Consider the following 18,250-nt stretch of genomic DNA (forward strand, 5'->3'; position numbering starts at 1 on the left):
CTGGTTGCTGAATGGGTTCACAATAAGTGCTAAACAATAGGACTCTGGGATTGTTCAAGCAATTTCACTGGAAGACTACAACAATTTTTTAATGATGCTAAGTTCTCTTTGAATAAAGGACTCAAAGGTGACTCTAGTTGGTATAACATCAAGATGAAGTTATAACAACTTCATCTCGATGTTTTAAATTTTTTACTTTGTTTCTGCCATGAGAGGTAGGCCAGTCAAAGTTAATTAGTTTTAATCTTATTCCCGATTCCTGTTGTAATGTTGCTCATGTTTTTGTGTAGATGATCATCTTGATATATAAATTTAAATGGATAGTTTACTACGGTGAATTTCTTTTAGTACAATATGTATGTATAGTGTGCTTTGGATGGACAGGAATTTGTTATGAGTCAAATGTCTAGAGCAGGGGTGCACAACTTAAATGCTGCCACGGGCCAAAATCAAGTAATTGTTCCCCCTATGTGGGCATTTTTCAAAACTTGAATTTTTAGTGAAAAATAAAATGTATATAAGTTCAATAGATATGTTTATTGAAAATAGGATTTTAATGTGATACATTACATTTTTTTAACCAACAATTTTTTTGGATTAATATTTACAAGTAATATTAACAAAATATTTGTAATATTTATAAGTAACTACTTCACAAACTGACAAAATAAATGTTACCCAATTTACATAGATATAGTATAACACACATTGTTTTCATGCGAGCATTGCTGGTGCAAAGTTGAGAGACTAACCGATCAAATTTTAGTATTTATAAGTGCACACGTTACAGCTGATTTCTGTCAAGGTGCAAGGAATGTAAACAAATTCTCCCAATTAATAAAAATATTTATTGACATCAACAATAGCAATATGTGAATCTACTGATTTTTTAAATCATTTAATATTATACAAATATATTTTCTTCTATTTATTCTATTTTACCAAAGGTTGCATTGAAATCATTGAACAGACTGCATTTGGCCCAAGGATCGCTGTATGTTGTGCATCCCTAGTCTAGAGTGATTTTTTTTTTAAGGTAATTAAAGTTACTTTATCAACACATTGCAGTTGATTCCATAAATCTGTTATATTTTGGATGCTGCATGCATTTATTCATATGCAAAGGAAAAATTCTTGAAAATATAAATTTAGAATAGTCCTGATAAATATATTAAATTATTTGTCATACCACACACACACACACACACACACACACACACAATAATACAACATCAACTTCACCTACTTTTGATAATTTAGGTTTAAAGTTAGATGAATCTGAACCTGTTGAACTTTCTTCACAGTTCAAAGATGGCAGTGATTTGGTACTTCCAGCAGAACTCTGAGAGTATTGATATAAATGTCTTTTAACAAAATCTTTAATGAGCTGAAGCTTCATATCAGTTAAACAAGAAAGATCTGCAAAAATTAACATTTAATAAATAATAAATTATAAACTTGTTATGAGTATACTTTTATAAGTATATTTATGAAGGAATAATTATAAGCCATTTTATAAGGATACTTCTATAAAAAAATTATATACATAAAACAATTTATAACAAATTACTTTAAATAGATTAAAATAAAAGATATACTTACAAAACAAAAACTAACTGAATGAGTGCTAGTTATAGAAAAAACTAATTTTTGATCTTGTGAGCATAGAATGTGTATAAGCAAGAATTTTTGTATTACAGATAGCGACACTATGAGAGATTCCTTTCAGACATGTCATAAATGATATTCAGGAAGTTAAAACACTGAGATACTACAAGCATCACATAAGTAAAAGATAAGTAAAAAGAGCATTTAATCATTACACCTCTTGTGTAAATCACTTTGATTTACAGTGAAGAAGTTATAACCATGATGAATAAAAGTTATTATAATGAGGTATCAAATCATCCACCAATTGGTGAAAGTGACCATGAGGTGATTACTTGGGTGGTTGCCAGCAGTGCAAGGACCCCTGTGAAAAAAGGGTATATGTGGAACTACAAGGGGGGGGGGGGGTGATTATGAAGAGCTCAGGAGACAGCTTGCAGGTGTAGCATGGAATGAGGAGTTAGCTGGAAAAGAGATCAATGCAGCTTAGGGGATTTTCAAAAAATATTTAGTAGACGCATTGTCTAAATGTATACCATGGGTGAGAAGGTTAAATAAGGTAGGTGTGAGATGGATAAATAAAGAGATTAAGCATGCAATACAGAGAAAAAGAGCATTGTGGAGGCAGCATAAGAGAAGTGAAAGTAACCAATTTCATGAGGTCTACAAAGACCAGGCAAGGAGGGTGACTTGGTTGGTGAGAGTAGCTAAAGAGAGGTATGAACAGCAGTTAGCTAATGAAGCCAAAAAGAATCCTAGGGAGTTCTTTCGATATGTAGCCAGCAAAAGAAAGAATGATTATGGAAGAATGACATTGATTGGAGGAAATGGTATAAAGACAGCTGTTGCAGAATGTGTGGTGGAGATACTTAATGAGCAGTTCATAAAGATCTTTCAATCTTGTGAATGTGACTTCATGGAGAGATTAAGAGCAGTTGATGATGGGGAGGAGAGACTGACTGTAAGTGAGCAAGAGGTGATTGGGGAGTTGAGTAAACTAAATGTAAATAAGGCTGTGGGACTTGATAATATATCACCGCGTATTCTGAAGGAATGTGCCAGAGAGTTGACACCTGCCTTGACATATTTTTTTAATACGAGTCTTGCACTGGCTCAAGTCCCTAAAGAGTGGAAGGAGGGCAAGATTGTGCCACTTCATAAAGGAGGTGATCGAACTCAAGCATTAAACTATAGGCCTATCTGTGTGTCAGGTGTTGTGGTTAAGTTGTTGGAGAAGCTTGTGAGAACTAGGATCCAGAGTTGGATTGACAACAATGGTATAATCTTTGATGGACAGCATGGATTTGCTAAAGGGAGGTCGTGTTTTAGTAATCTACTTACTTATTACAATAAAGTGACTGCTTCCTTGGACAGAGGAGAAGGATACACAGTAATATACTTGGATTTTGCAAAAGCTTTTGATAGAGTACCTCATGATAAGTTGACAGTCAAACTAGAGCAGATGGGGTTGGATATTAGATTAGTGCATTGGATTGGAGACTGGCTATCTGATAGGTATCAACAAGTTGTGTATGGGGGTGCAATATCCAGGAAAAGGAAAGTCACTAGTGGAGTGCCTCAGGGATCTGTTTTAGGGCCATTACTATTTAACTTGTATATTAATGATATTGGCAAAGATTTGGATGGAGATATTCAGTTGTTTGCAGATGATGCAAAGTTGGGACGAACCATAAAGAGTAGTGAAGATGTTGTGGCCTTGCAAGAAGACTTGAATAAATTGAGTGATTGGGCAAGCAAATGAGGATGTGAGTTCAATGTTGCAAAATGTAAGGTTTTAAAATTTGGAAAACAAAGATGGGATGCAGAATTTATGCTTGGTGAGAATATATTGTTGGAAGTATAGAAAATAAGAGATCTGGGGGTGATAGTGGATAAGGATCTAAAATTTAGGGGACACATCACCAAAATTGTGAAGACAACACAAAGACTTCTGGGAATGCTGCGGAGGACACTGACGTGTAGAAGTAGGGAGATTCTTGTTCCATTGTATAAGGCTTTGATTAGGCCACACATGGACTATTGTGCTCAGATTTGGTCACCTGGTTTTCAGAAGGATGAAGAGATGTTGGAAAGGGTCCAAAGGCGACTGACTAAGGTAGTTTCTGACCTCTGGAATGTCTAGTATGAGCAAAGATTGAAAAGATGTGATCTGCAGAGTCTAGTGGAGAGAAGGAAGATATGATAGAGACCTACAAGTTGGTAAGGGGTTGTTATAGGATCAATGGTGGAGAAGTTATACAGAGAATAGTGGGAGATCAGGGGAGAACCAGAGGTCATCCCTGGAAACTGTATAAAGAGGGTGTGAGTAGGGGAGTGAGAGGCAGGTTTTTTTCGTGCAGAGTTGTGAGTGATTGGAATGCCTTGCCTGAAAGTGTGGTGTCTGCAAGGAGTTTGATTGTGTTTAAGACGCGGTATGATGAGATGTGTGCGAAATAAAAGGACCTCCTAGACGAGTCTTTGATTCCATGAGGTCTTGTTTAATAATAATAATAATAATAGTTGCAGGAAGAGCCTGAAAGATTTGGATATTAAAAATCCATTGTGCTTTCAAAGCCAAATATTTGAAACAGACCTGAGAGCTTATGAGAACACAACCCTCTGACTCAGAGTTACTTTATACTGCACTAGTTAAAAAAAAAAAAGTCTGTACAAGTGCCCATACATTTGTCTTTTATGATTAATATAATCATAAATTTAATATAATGTTGAGCTCAAACTTAATGAAAAGCAATAGCCTGACAATTGTTTTGAAGTGCTGGTTCTCAGAGACCAGGCAGAAATCTTACAAGAGCAATAATCCTCTTTTCAATATTAGAGCAATCCTATGACAGAAAGCAGTATTTTGTATAAGTGGGTTTTTGATCATTGTTAAATAATAATCCTTGATGAGAAGCTAAAATACTTCAATTTTGGCAATGTAAGGAAAGTTTTGGCCTTCTGAAGGTTTCGACCTAATCGCTAAGAAAAACCAACAGTTCAAGACAGCTGACAGGCCTGTGACAGTGAAATTTTAACAAAAATGCACTAATAAAAAGAGAACATATGGACACCTAAGCACAGTTTGTATCTTAAATAGTGCAATACCAAGGCAAGGCCAATAATGAAAAACAAAAGTTTCAAAATAACTAAGATTTAATATTTGAAATTCAGTACTTTTTATAACCTGAAGAAACAGGAAGGCAGGATAAAAAAGCAGTTCAAATATTTTTCAATATATGTTGTGTCAAGTACTATAAAAAATCACTATAAAGCAAACTGATTAGCAAGTCAAGTTGTTATTACAATCTGAAACTTGCAGATCATCTTCAGAGTAACTGGGAAACTTTCTCAATCATATATATGGAGGTTTGCCTTGAATAATATTACAATTTCTGCACACCTACAGAATAGTGCAAACTCAGTTCTGTTAGTGAGAGAGAGTTGTCTGACTGTACAAGTTAATATGCAGTGGAGAGATTATGAGAACCATGTAGCTGTAATACACTTCACAAAATTGGAATGCAGCCACCTGTTATTTTCAGCATGCAAAAAACACTTGGGATCAGTAGGATGTTTGTGTATGAGACTATTAACTGTTATAACAATACAGAAACATAACTGACAGCTAAAGAACAGGTTGACCATGATGCATTAGGATGCAACAGCTTGTGAGGGGGGGGGGGGGGTGAAGGCATGCCCCTGCTATAATCCTGTGAGAATGCAGAAAGTGACGTTGGAAAAGATGAATGTTTCACAGAGAACAATGTCACATGTACTAACTGATGACTGGGGGGGGGGGGGGGAAGAGCCTGTTGTTGTTCAGGACACTTCCTGACACCACAACTCATGCAGCAGAAGGTGATAAAATCAAAATGCACTTCTTTGGTGGTACAAGAACAACAGACACAAAGATATCCTCTTCACAGATGAGAAGATTTTTATCTGTGAAGAATTGTTTAATTGCCAAAACAATTAGGTGTATGCCTAGACAGTTACACAGAACGTGCAATAGCACCCAGGATTCAGAGAGGTCATTGCCCTGTGTCAGTGATGGTTTGGCGAGGGATGACATATCGTGGGGGGGGGGTATCCAAGTTGTTGCATTTCTGTGAGAAAGGGGTCAAAAGCTCCACCAAAGTGTATCAAGACAGCATGCTTGAATCTGCGGTATGGTCCCTGAACAATACTTTGTTTCATGGTAAGTAAGCAAGTGTACCTTCCAACAGGACAGCCCATACACCCAAGGTGAGGACCACACAACAGTGGTTGGAAGCAAATGTGCCCTACCACATATCATCTGATTGGTCATTCAGAATCCCAATCTGAATCCACTAGACTTCAAATTGTGGTCAGCACTTGAGTAGCCTTCAAGAAGAGTAACCCCAGCATCGCAAGCATGAAGGTGAATTTGGAGTGAGCAGTGGCAGCGTTTCCATTGGATGTTGTGCATACCACATTGAAATGTGGCCTCACAGATTTCGGGCATGTGCGAAGGCAAAAGGGGAACATTTTGAACACTGAGTATTGTGTATGTTATACATGTGGTGTGTATGTACTGAAAGCTATAAATGATTTACTGATAGATTAAATGTTTATGCACTGTTCAAGTTGTAACAATATTTATGGCTAGACTAGGTATATATATACAGAGTAATCAAAATTAAAGCATCTCTGCTTAAGGTTTTGTGCAGCACCACCCAGTGATCCAAATGCTACTTCAAGAATACACTGTGCATCATGCGGAAGCAATATCTGAGAGAAAAAAAAAAGCAGTTCCAAAATTAACCACCAGGGTGCACCATATGATGTATTGAATGTAGATGTAGTAATTTTTTCTGTGTGTAAGAAGGAGAAAAGCAAAGAAAGTATAACACATTCACTTTATTCACTTCCATTATGCATTTCAGGGTTGTACTGTCCTTCCCGGTATGCCACAAATTGCATCCTTTGCACAGTGTGTTCAATGGCAGAACGCAGCTAGTTGGGATTGACGTTGCACGCATGCTGCATTATGATGTCTTTCAGTGCTGGCAAGTTATCAGAATGATCCCGATAAACCCCCCGTCTCTGAGAAATCCCCAGAGCCAGAAATCAGTTGTCAGAAGTCAGATTAGTTGAACCAGGCAGCCATGGGAAACATATGGCTGATCACTCTAGATTCCGTGAAATGTTTTCGAAGAATCTCTGTACAGATTGACCAATGTGTGGAGGGGCTCTCATCCCACATGAAAATGACTGAATCCATGCACAAAACACTGCTGTGCATGGATAAACAACAATTTTCTTTCATCATATCACAATACCTCTCGGCAGTAAATGAGCAAGTCAGGACCTGACTGGCGAATGTCCTCAATTGTCTAATGATAAATGAAGCTGTAAACCTGCTTCAGATAGAACTTTGGGTGAAGGAATTTGTTGGATTGTATGAGAGTTTTGCATAGCCCATATCTGGCAACTGTAGGTATTCACAGCTCCAATCAGGTGAAAGTAAGCCTTAATCTCCCCACAAAATCGTTCATGGCCATACAGCATCCAACTCCACTCAAGCAAGGAATATTAAAGTAAACATCAGTCAACTTTCAAAGTCCCACAGGTGCAACTACTTTGTCAGGATTATCTTGAATAGGTAGAAATCCAGAATCTTCTGTAGAATTTTACAGACAGTCATGTAAGGCACATCCATGTGTCTCTTGATACAGCATGTGAACTGCAGGAATCAATACTGTTATTCATGGCCTGCTCCAATGGCAAAAGGAACTTCATTTGCTTGTTGTGAACTGACTGGTTTGTGACCTCTTCCAGGTCTAACTCCCAATGATCCTATTTCTTTAAAACAACTAATCATTCGCTAGAGAGCACATGGAGATGGTGGACCTTGTGGACATTTGTTCTGGCAATGAAATTCACAGAGTGCAGATGGGGCAAGGTTAGTGCCATCACTGTGGACAGTAATAGCAACCAGAATGAAGGGGAAAAATCCCAGGTCCATCTTTTTAAAATCTCTGGCACCTACCAAGTTGCATGATATGCAAAGTCCATGCATTTGCTGTTTTGGAATTTCCAAAACACCAAATGACCGAAAAATTTGACTATATTCCGCAATAATAAACTTCCTTGGGTCTGTGTGTGTGTTCATACACTGTTTTTTCAATGTCAGAAGTGCTTCTACAAACTCATTTAGTTATCCTCCTCCAGGGGAGGAATTTGCCAAAGACCTTTCTGTTCAACAAGGTATGGCTAGGATTTCCTTTCTAAAAAAAAAAAAAAAACCCAGCCACAATTCTAAAATAATTTCCAGATTGAAAGAAACCATGAAATCCCCTGGGTGTGTTTATCAAATTTCTGTCAATAGTAGCAATTCACTCATATGCAATCAACTTTGACTTTGAGTTGCCTAATGTAATCTCTCTTTTAACACTCATTACATCTGGGCTACAAGCGACTTACCTCCATTCTTAATGCTTGGCTTGAATCACTCTTGTCAAAGCAAAAACTGGTAATTGACAACTGTGACAAATATGTGGATAGTCAACATCTCTGAATGTCTTCTTACCCACACAGAAACAGCTGTTCTCTCCAAAGGAAATAATTTTACTACTGTTCCAAAGACTATTCCTTTTCTTGATTTCCATCATGACACTGGTGTTTTTCTCCTCTCTCTTTCTCAAGTGATGATCGATGCCAATAAACTCCAACTTGATTGCTTTCATCCTATTCAAAGCTAAACTTCCTCTCAAAACTTATCAACCCTTCAAATTTGGTCTTAAAATCTGAAAAAGAATGGCAATCTAGCTGTTATGAAAGCTCACAAAGGAAGAGCTCTAGTAGTCATGGATACCACTGATTGTAGCAAGAAATAACTGTTCTCTTACAAATTTCTTGGCCAAAATTAAAAACATCCTTACACCTCCCCCTTACATAGTCAGTCGCTCATTTTTATTTTCTAGTGTTTCAATGCCTGAATTCCTTCACCTGCAGTCATAAGTTTCCTTCAAGTGTTTCAAACTTTTGATTTGTCAGGTGGACTGCTTCACCTGTGAAAATTAATCTATTTTATAAACAGATCAATCTGTACTGCCATGGGGAATTCCTTCTCTAGCAAAATCACTATGGAGAAGGTAAAGGACATAAGGAAAATTAGTATTCCTGGGCATCTCTCTCTCTCTATATATATATAGGCTGGTTCAAAATTAACCATATTCACATAGGAAAGCATGACCGGAAACACCACCGGAATATACCAACAGGGACACAAAGATACAGAAATAACACAAGCCAGTAGTGTAAAAAACTTTATTAGGCGTAACTGAACACTTCAATAGTAGTTGGATACATAATATGGTTTCACATCAGGTGTTCAAAGTTACGACCATTAGCAGTGATGCATGCCTGACACCGACGATGCATTGATTGCCATACATTTTTGAAAATATACCTGGAATTTCCTGGATATTAGCAGCAGCGATGGCAATTCTTGCCATGAGGTCCATGTGTCAGAGGCAACAAGCGTTTCGTACACCATGGCTTTAAGGATCCCCACAGAAAGAAATCAATGCTCAATAAATCAGGTGAGCGTGGGGGCCATGCAACGGGTCCACCACGCCCAATTCATCAAGCCCCAAAGGATTTGTCCAAATACTGATGCACAGAAATGCCAAAATGGGCTGGAGCCCCGTCGTCTTGGAACCACATCTGCCGACGCACAGTCATTGGAACATTGTTCAGTAAATCCGGCAGATCTTCTTCCAGAAAGGTCCGATACTTCTGGGAGTCCAGTCGGGGTGGTAACAGGCATGGGCCGACTAAACAGTCAGTGACGATACCTGCCCATACATTAATGGCAAAGCGTTGTTGTGCAGCATGTGATTGCACAGCGTGTGGGTTCTCATGGCCCACACATGAGCACTGTGGTGATTGAAGACCCCCTTCGTGGGTAAATGAAGCTTAATCCACGGATTTTCCAACTTGTGTTTATGGCAATTTTCTGCAGAAACCACTGGGCGAATTCCACATGTTGAGGATAATCTTAGGCCATCAGTAACTGGACCCATTGCAGATGAAATGGATGCAAGGACTCAGAGTGCAAAACGCACAATACATTGGATCGAGATACTCCTATAGCAGAGGCAACAGCACGTGTGCTTATCTCTGGATTATTGTCCATCGCATACAACACCTCTTCCATGGCAGGATTTCGTATAGATCGTGGCTGCCTAATATCATGCCTGCAATCCCTGAATGATCCATAGTCACACAAATTCTGATGCAAATGAACAAACATTTGGTGATGTGGTACACGTCTGTTTGGGTACCTCTTGCAATACATTCGTACAGCAGCTCATCTATTATCATCAGCTAACCCGTAAATGAGGTGCATGTCTGCTATCTCAGCATTCGTAAAGCAATGCATGTTCTTCGTACGACGTCGAAAGCTTGAATGAGGATGCTCCAATTGCTCACCTGGAGCACTGGCGAACAGCACCACCTATCACTTTTGGGTGGCGTTTCCGGTCATGATTTATATATGATTTTCACTTGATACACAGTTGAGAAATAATGGGAATGAAACACCTGTAGTTAACTTTTGTAGATTTGGTAAAATCATACAACATAGCAAGAGAAAAAAATGTTCCAAATGCTACGGTTATATATGTTACACGAACATTATACAGAGCAAAATACATGGTCTATATTTAAACTGCAAGTCAGCAGTTAGAATTGAAGGAAATGCAGAAAGCTGGTTTGATGTAAAATGAGATGTAAGCCATGGATGGACATTATCTCCATTCTTATCTATTTCGATCACATTATGACAAAGTGGCATTAAACCTAATACCAGAATTGAAGATATTCAACTTAACTGTTTATTTATGAGGATAATGATATGCTGTTAAATAAGTGTTATGTCTTCAGGATTTTTTAACGAAATTAAATAACTGTTATAGCAAGTTTGGTAAGAAAATATGCAAAAACTATGAAAATATGCAGAAACATAGAAAACACCAACTACATTCCCAATGGAGTACCAAATGAATAAGAAATATGGACATCAGGAATCTTCTGGTACTAGAAAGTGCTGATAAAATGCTTTGAACTCCTACTGAAATGGTCTGGACATATAAGAATGAATTCATAAAGAATGCCAAGAACATAAGAAATTAAATGAAGGAGAAAATGCCACTGGAAAAGATCACATAAACATCAAAAAACCAGATAAGAGGAGACTTAAAAAAAGCTAGCACAGGATTCATAAAGAAAGAATATGGGAGGAATTGAAAAAATGGATAGCTCTGATCTGCCTGACCTGACAGTTTCTGATGATGGAGTTGTTTAAGATAGAATATTAAATTTGGAAACAGATAATAGAATAACCAAAACTGGAATGGGGAGCCAGATGAATACATTTATATGGAATAAAAAAAAGAGAAATTAGTCATAACACTAAAATAGCAGTATATAGATGGTGTTCAAACCAGTTAACATATGGATCAAAGACTTGATTAGAAATAAAACAACTGATCATCACTGAGAGAGGACTTGAAAGTATTGTTAAAGGTAGCGAAAGAAAAGAGTGACAGAGTTAGAATGGCGAGTCTGTTGCCGCGGTATGACAGAGAGGAGTTTAGAAGGAGGGCCATAATCGCAAATGACATTATGCGCAGGTTATGCAAAAGGTGTGGTGTGGAATGAGTTTGATGGGCGAAAGGACTTATACAAGATGGATAGCCTGCATTTGAATGGACTTGGTGTGCGAAGACTGGAAAAAGTGTTGCTGAATGAAGTGAAAATGGATGTGCAGAACCAGGGAAACTAGAACTACCAAAGATGGGGGGGGGGATATGTAGACATCAGTGAGAGAGTTGAGTGTAAAAATGTATATAATGTACCTGAGCCAGCACTAAGGACAAAAAATGGGAATGGGACATTTAGAATAACGCATCAAGATAGGGGTGGAACAAAGGGATCACTGCATTTCATGTATACTAATGACAGGAGTATTAGGAACAAGAAGGAAGAATTTTTGGCCTTGATTGGCTCTTCCTGGCCACAGGTATTGGCATTATTGAAACATGGCTGACGAAAGATGATATAGTTAGTGGGATAGAATGTGGGTTATAGTGTGTTTAGGAGGGACAGAGAGAATAAAATGGGGGGAGGGGTGTTATTGATGATAGCTGATGAACTGCAACCAAGGAAAATTGAAGTTGTATTGCAGGATAGTGAAAGGAGCTCATTTGAGGCTATTTGGTGTGAGATTGAGACTGGCAGAATAAAATATACAGTTGGGTGCTGCTAGAGACCAGATAATGGAATAGATGGTGGAGATAGTATGCATAAACAAATTGATGAAATGAGAGGAAGGAGGGTAATTATTATGGGGGATTTTAATTATGGTAACATTGATTGGAAGGAGGAGAGGACACATGTGAGGAAGGAAATGGATTTTATTCAATTATTAAGGGATAACTATCTGAGAGAGCATGTAATTGAAAATACTAGGGGTGTGAGAGTGCGTGATCTGGTAATAGCATCTCACAAATTGACTGTAATGAATATGACCATGTTGCCACGTATTGGTGAGAGTGATCATAAGGTCTTGACCTGGGAGGTGGCTAAAGGTGTGGAATTTTTGATTAAGACAGGGTGTAAGTGGAATTACTGTGCTGGCAAGTATCACAAGCTTAGGAGATTGCTTGGATCAGTGCCATGGCATGTACAGCTGCAAGGGCTGGATGTCGATAGAGCATGGGAAGTGGTCAAGGAGCATTTACAGAAGGTTATGGCTGATTGTATACCTAGGGTCCAAATAGTAAAACAAGTAGGGGTTAAATGGATGAATAACACCATTAAGCTTGAGCTGCAAAAAAAGAAACAACTGTGGAGGGAATTTAAAGAAAGGGGTGACCTGCAGGCACATGAACGGTATAAAGTGCAAGCCAGAAGGGTAACGAGTGTGGTAAAAACAGCAAAAGCCGATTATGAAAGGAAACTAGCTATGCAAGCAAAAGAGAATCCCAAACAGTTCTTTCAATATGCTGAAAGCAAGGAAAAAACTGTACATGGCAAAATGATTTTAAGGAATGACGATGATAAGGAGGTCACTGAACCAGTCGTTATAGTGGAGTTACTGAGCACGCACTTTGCAAAAGTATATCATCCAGGTGGAAACATTGAAAAAATGAAGGAGCCATTAGTTTATACGGGAATTGTGATGAATGAAGTGGAGGTGAATAGTCTATTACAGAACCTTAATGTGAATACATCTGTGGGATTGGATGGAATACCAGCACGGGTCTTGCATGAAGCGGCTGAGGAATTATCAGTGCCCTTGACCATGTTGTTTAATCTGAGTCTCGGGTCTGGTTTAGTCCCGAAGGGTGGAAAGAGGGGAAAATAGTTTCACTGCATAAAGGAGGATCCAAGACTATGGTTGCAAATTACCGACCGATCAGCATGTCAGGAGTTGTTGTCAAGGTCTTGGAGAAAGTAGTCAAGAGAAAAATACAGGAATGGATTGATGAAAATGAGATACTGTACAGGGGACAGCATGGCTTTGTAAAGGGTAGATCATGCCTGAGTATCTTGCTCAAGTTTTATAACAAGGGGACGGCTGAACTGGATAAGGGAAATGGGTTTACAGTGATACTGCTGGACCTGGCAAAGGCATTTGACAGGATACCACATGGAATTCTAATCCGTAAACTACAACATATGGGAATGGATATAGGGTTGGTGAGATGGATAGGAGGGTGGTTGATGGAGAGATATCAAAGAGTGGTTTATTCAGGAGTGGAGTCCAAAAGACGGCCTGTGACTAGTGGTGTGCCGCAGGGTTCTGTTCTTGGACCACTGCTGTTTAATCTGTTCATTAACAATATAGGGAAAGATCTAAGTGAAACAGTTCATTTGTTCGCTGATGATGCAAAGTTGGGGAGGGTAATAGTGAATGCAGAAGAAGTCAAAGTCTTGCAGGATGACTTAGATAGATTGGAGTTCTGGGCTAAGGAGAATGGATGTCAATTTAATGTGACAAAATGTAAGGTTAAGCATTTTGGGGTGAAAAGATTAGCAGCAGTATACCACATGGGTGGAACTGTACTCCAAGAGATTGATGAGGCCAGGGATTTGGGAGTGTTGGTGGATAGGCAGATGAAGTTTAGGGGGCACATTGCGAAAGTAGCTAAATCAGCTCATCAACTCACTTGGTTGTTGAAAAATACCTTAACGAGCAGAGACAAGCAAGTTATTGTACCTCTGTACCGAGCCTTGATAAGACTCATCTTGACTACTGTGCCCAGATTTGGTCACCTCGGTTCCTTCTTGATGGGGAGGAGGTGGAGAGGATCCAGAGGCGAGTGACTAAGATGATAGCAGGTCTATGGAATGAACCATATGAGAACAGGTTGAAGATTTGTGGGTTGCAGAAACTGGTTGATAGGCGAAAAAGGGGAAATATGATTGAGACATTCATGTTGCTAAAACGATTCTATAAGATTAATTCAGAGGATATTTTTGAGATCAGGACTGGTGCTGGGAGAACTAGGGGACACCTATGGAAGCTGGGCAAGAGTGTGGTTAGCAGTGGTGTTAGAGCTGGGTTCTTTACTTTTAGATTGGTAAATGAGTGGAATAAGCTGCCTGAGTCTGTTGTGGGTGCTATGACAGTGAGCGAGTTCAAGGCAAGGTATGATAGATACTGTGAGAATGTTGTATAGTTGTGTGGACATGATGTTTAGGGCCTCCCTCGATGAGTCTAAGGATTCCCTGGAGTAGCCCAAAAATAATAATAATAATCATAGACCAGTTCAAAGACATTGGCATTCTGAGAAAAATATGAGCAGATTGTATCAACGAAGTTGGTAACAGACAGCAGAAGTATAATCAAAATAGAAAAGAACCTGACATCATTAGCACTACAAGGAGGCAAGTCATTGAAATGAATGGAAGAGAAAAGGTTAGCAGAACAGATGTTGGCTGTCACATCAGCATGAAAAAGATCCTGAGGGAATCCGTCATCTAGGTGGATTGGTAGTTTAGTGCCTTAACAGAGATCTGAGAAATAAATTATTTTTGAAGAAAATCGTTAATAGGAAGATAGTAATAATGCAAATTTAATCATGTAGTAATATCATAATATCTTGTATGATCAGGAATTTTATAATAATGATAAGTCAACCCTGCAGTCATTATTCAAAAATATTTTACCTTTTTTAGTCATCTTTATCTAACAGCAATTATGTCCGCAGTATATTTCCCAATGAGTTCCATTAGTGGTATTCCATTGGAAGAGCTTTCACAATTTCTCAGTTCATAATGAAAATAGCAAGGCCACAGGCTTATTTACTTGGGAAAAGTGCCAATTAGTGACATTTTCAATGTTGTTGTACTATCATCAATGTTGATCAGCCAGCTACATTCCAAATTGCTTGCTTATCGTTATTTCAATCATTATCCAGTAGATATATTACTAATTTCTCATCACATCCAATTCAAGTTCCTCCCACAAAAAAAAGTAAAGGAATGGACATCATCAGAAACACTAGCTGATTTTCAATATTTCTAAATGAAAATTATAATTACTACTCATTAGTTAGCATCAACTCTTAAGCAATCTCTTCCATTTCAAATACAACTGTCAGTATAATTTTAATAAGTTTAATTCAATATGCATGGATTACTAAATTCCAACCACTAGAGTATACATGTTAATTCCCTTCTATGTTTTGCAATTACCACAAAATAAAATCAGACAACAAAAAACAGTTTTGACCTAAATGAAAACAAACGATGTATCATCACTGCCTACAGATAATAGATCTCACCCACTGTTAACTGAGCCTCAGCATGTAGCTACTGCAAATGTCCAAACTCCAGCTCTATAATTCTTTTGCCCTGAGAATGGAACTTGTCTGTTTGTGTGATGTGGCTTATGTTATATCTAGAATTTTCTCTTTGACCTTCTCTAGCACGAAATTTCCACAGCATATTCTATTACATTCAATTGCTGTCTGTATTGCTCCCGCTCCCTAAATTCTAATAATTATTCCAACCTCTTCAAACTTTTATCTGTTAATTTTCTGCCATCTAATTATATCTAAATCCTAACAGTTAGACCATCTTCCTTGCGTTTTTACAATCCCAAAACTCCCCCTTTACAAACCATTGCACAAACTGAAATATTTACTCTTACTCCATTACTCCTATTCATTGAACAATGCTAAACATTCAATTCACCGAGGTTAATCACTGATCTTAATACCATCCTTCAGTGGGGTGAGGAAAACCTCAACTTCAACACTAACCAAAACGAGTCCAAGTCCCATCTCATACTACCTGCTAATCCTTTGCAAATCCTAAATGCACCCAACCAGAATACTGTTCTCACATTTGCAGTGGCACATCCAAACTGATGGTATCCAGAGGAGGGAAATGCAGTTAACTGATAATCCCCCCCCCCCTTCAGACTAACTACAACCTTGTTCTATTTCTGCCTTGCATAAATATCCCTACCTTTTGATGGACTGTCATAAATCTACTTCCATCTTTTTACAAAGCCTATAAAACACACATCCCTACTGGTCAACACCACCTCACAGTCCAACTTCAAATTTCATGAATCAATTTCTCCTTTTTCTAGTATTTTTCCCCCCCCCACCCCCCCCCCCCCCCACCCCCCCCCCCCCCCACCCCCCCCCCCCCCCACCCCCCCCCCCCCCCACCCCCCCCCCCCCCCACCCCCCCCCCCCCCCACCCCCCCCCCCCCCCACCCCCCCCCCCCCCCACCCCCCCCCCCCCCCACCCCCCCCCCCCCCCACCCCCCCCCCCCCCCACCCCCCCCCCCCCCCACCCCCCCCCCCCCCCACCCCCCCCCCCCCCCACCCCCCCCCCCCCCCACCCCCCCCCCCCCCCACCCCCCCCCCCCCCCACCCCCCCCCCCCCCCACCCCCCCCCCCCCCCACCCCCCCCCCCCCCCACCCCCCCCCCCCCCCACCCCCCCCCCCCCCCACCCCCCCCCCCCCCCACCCCCCCCCCCCCCCACCCCCCCCCCCCCCCACCCCCCCCCCCCCCCACCCCCCCCCCCCCCCACCCCCCCCCCCCCCCACCCCCCCCCCCCCCCACCCCCCCCCCCCCCCACCCCCCCCCAATAAAAATTACAGAATTACTTAATTCTATAAAATAATGAATATGAAAATAAAAGAAACTGATTCAGTCACACTGATGATGTTCTAAAATATTATAGGCCTAAAGATGTGTGTGTGGGGGGGGGGGGGAGGAGAAGAAGATGTTCTTCTTGAGATAGTCAAGATACTGCTGTAGTACTTACAGATTAAACTTCGTAAGTCTATCCAGCATATGTTCTGTGAACAAGCACAAGAAATTTGAGCTGTCTCAAAGTGGGAATAAAGTAACTAGTGGAAGGAGTGAATGATGGTGTATTTTAAATAATAAAATAATAGTGTATTATGAAATTATATATAAATATGAATGAGAACATGAAAGTCATTGAAAGTAATTATTATTATTAAGAGAGACCTCCAGGGAGTCAGAGACTCATTGACGGAGGCCACATACTTTACACACCAGCTGTCATACTTATTCTTGAATTCATTCACACTGCTTGCACTCACAACATCCAATGGCAATCCATTCCAATCACGCACCACCCTCTGAGAGAAAAATCTAGCCTTCACACCCTTCTTGGTAGCCTTCATTCTCAGCTTCCAAGGATGCTGAGAATGAAGCATCTCATCCTTTCCCAATCCTCCATAAATTTAAATCATGTATGACCCTTTCAGAAGTTTGTAAGTCTCAATCATATCACCCCTCTTTCTCCCATTTGCTAGTGTCTGCAGTCTAAAAATTCCCAATCTGTCTTCATAATCAGTATTCCACAATCCTGATATCATTTTTAACACTCTCCTTTGTACTCTCTCTCCAATATATCAGAATTGCAATGGAAACCAGACCTGTGCACAATAGTCCAAGTGAGGTCTTATCAAGGCCTTGTAAAGAGGCAAAATAACATCCTTATCTTTACATGTGAACGTTCGTTTCAGTATTGCAATTATCTTTTGAGTTGTATTGCAATCTTTGTCACATGGCCCCTAAACTTCAACTTCCTATCTACTAACACTCCAAGATCCCTAGCCTCATCAGTTTTTTCTAGCCTAATCCCACCAATATAATACGACATTGGATATCTAATCATGCAGAAGTGAATGACTTTACATTTACTGACATTGAACTAACACCCATTTTCCCATGCCCACAATTCCAGCCTATTCAAATCATTCTGAAAAGACTGCATATCAGCAGCATTCCTGATTACCTACCTATCTTTGCATCATCAGCAAATAACTGTATGTTACTTGTCAAATCCTTCCCAATATCATTAATGATATTGGGAATGATTTCAGATTGAATAACAGTGGACCAAGCACTGATACTTGTGGTACACCACTTTTCTTTTTTCTTTTTTTTAAATTAATCTTTGTACTGGTTATGGGCAGTAGTACCGTTACACCATGTCCAGACTTGATATAGGCCTAAGCCTTTACAAGTGTTTTACCCTATGCCTGTTCTAGTTATCATTGCAGTCATTCTCTGGTGGCAAAGCCATGCTACCAGTGTGCCCTATAGG

General features: G+C 39.7%; 1 protein-coding gene across 1 annotated transcript in view; it reads right to left on the reverse strand.

The window, feature by feature from the left end:
* The window catches only part of LOC150108615 (uncharacterized), a 40,804-nt gene extending 39,390 nt beyond the window's left edge, over nucleotides 1-1,414 (reverse strand). Inside the window, exon 1 of the mRNA XM_090416074.1 lies at nucleotides 1,247-1,414. Within this exon, the coding sequence (XP_090272200.1) occupies nucleotides 1,247-1,399 (153 nt within the window). The 5' untranslated portion in view covers nucleotides 1,400-1,414. The remainder of the gene's footprint in view (nucleotides 1-1,246) is intronic.
* Between the last annotated feature and the right edge of the window lie 16,836 nt (nucleotides 1,415-18,250).

The sequence above is a fragment of the Typopeltis vanoorti genome, chromosome 3 (assembly GCF_054136105.1).
Source record: "Typopeltis vanoorti isolate ZY-2024b chromosome 3, IOZ_Tvanoo_1.0, whole genome shotgun sequence".
Classification (NCBI taxonomy): Eukaryota; Metazoa; Arthropoda; class Arachnida; order Uropygi; family Thelyphonidae; genus Typopeltis; species Typopeltis vanoorti.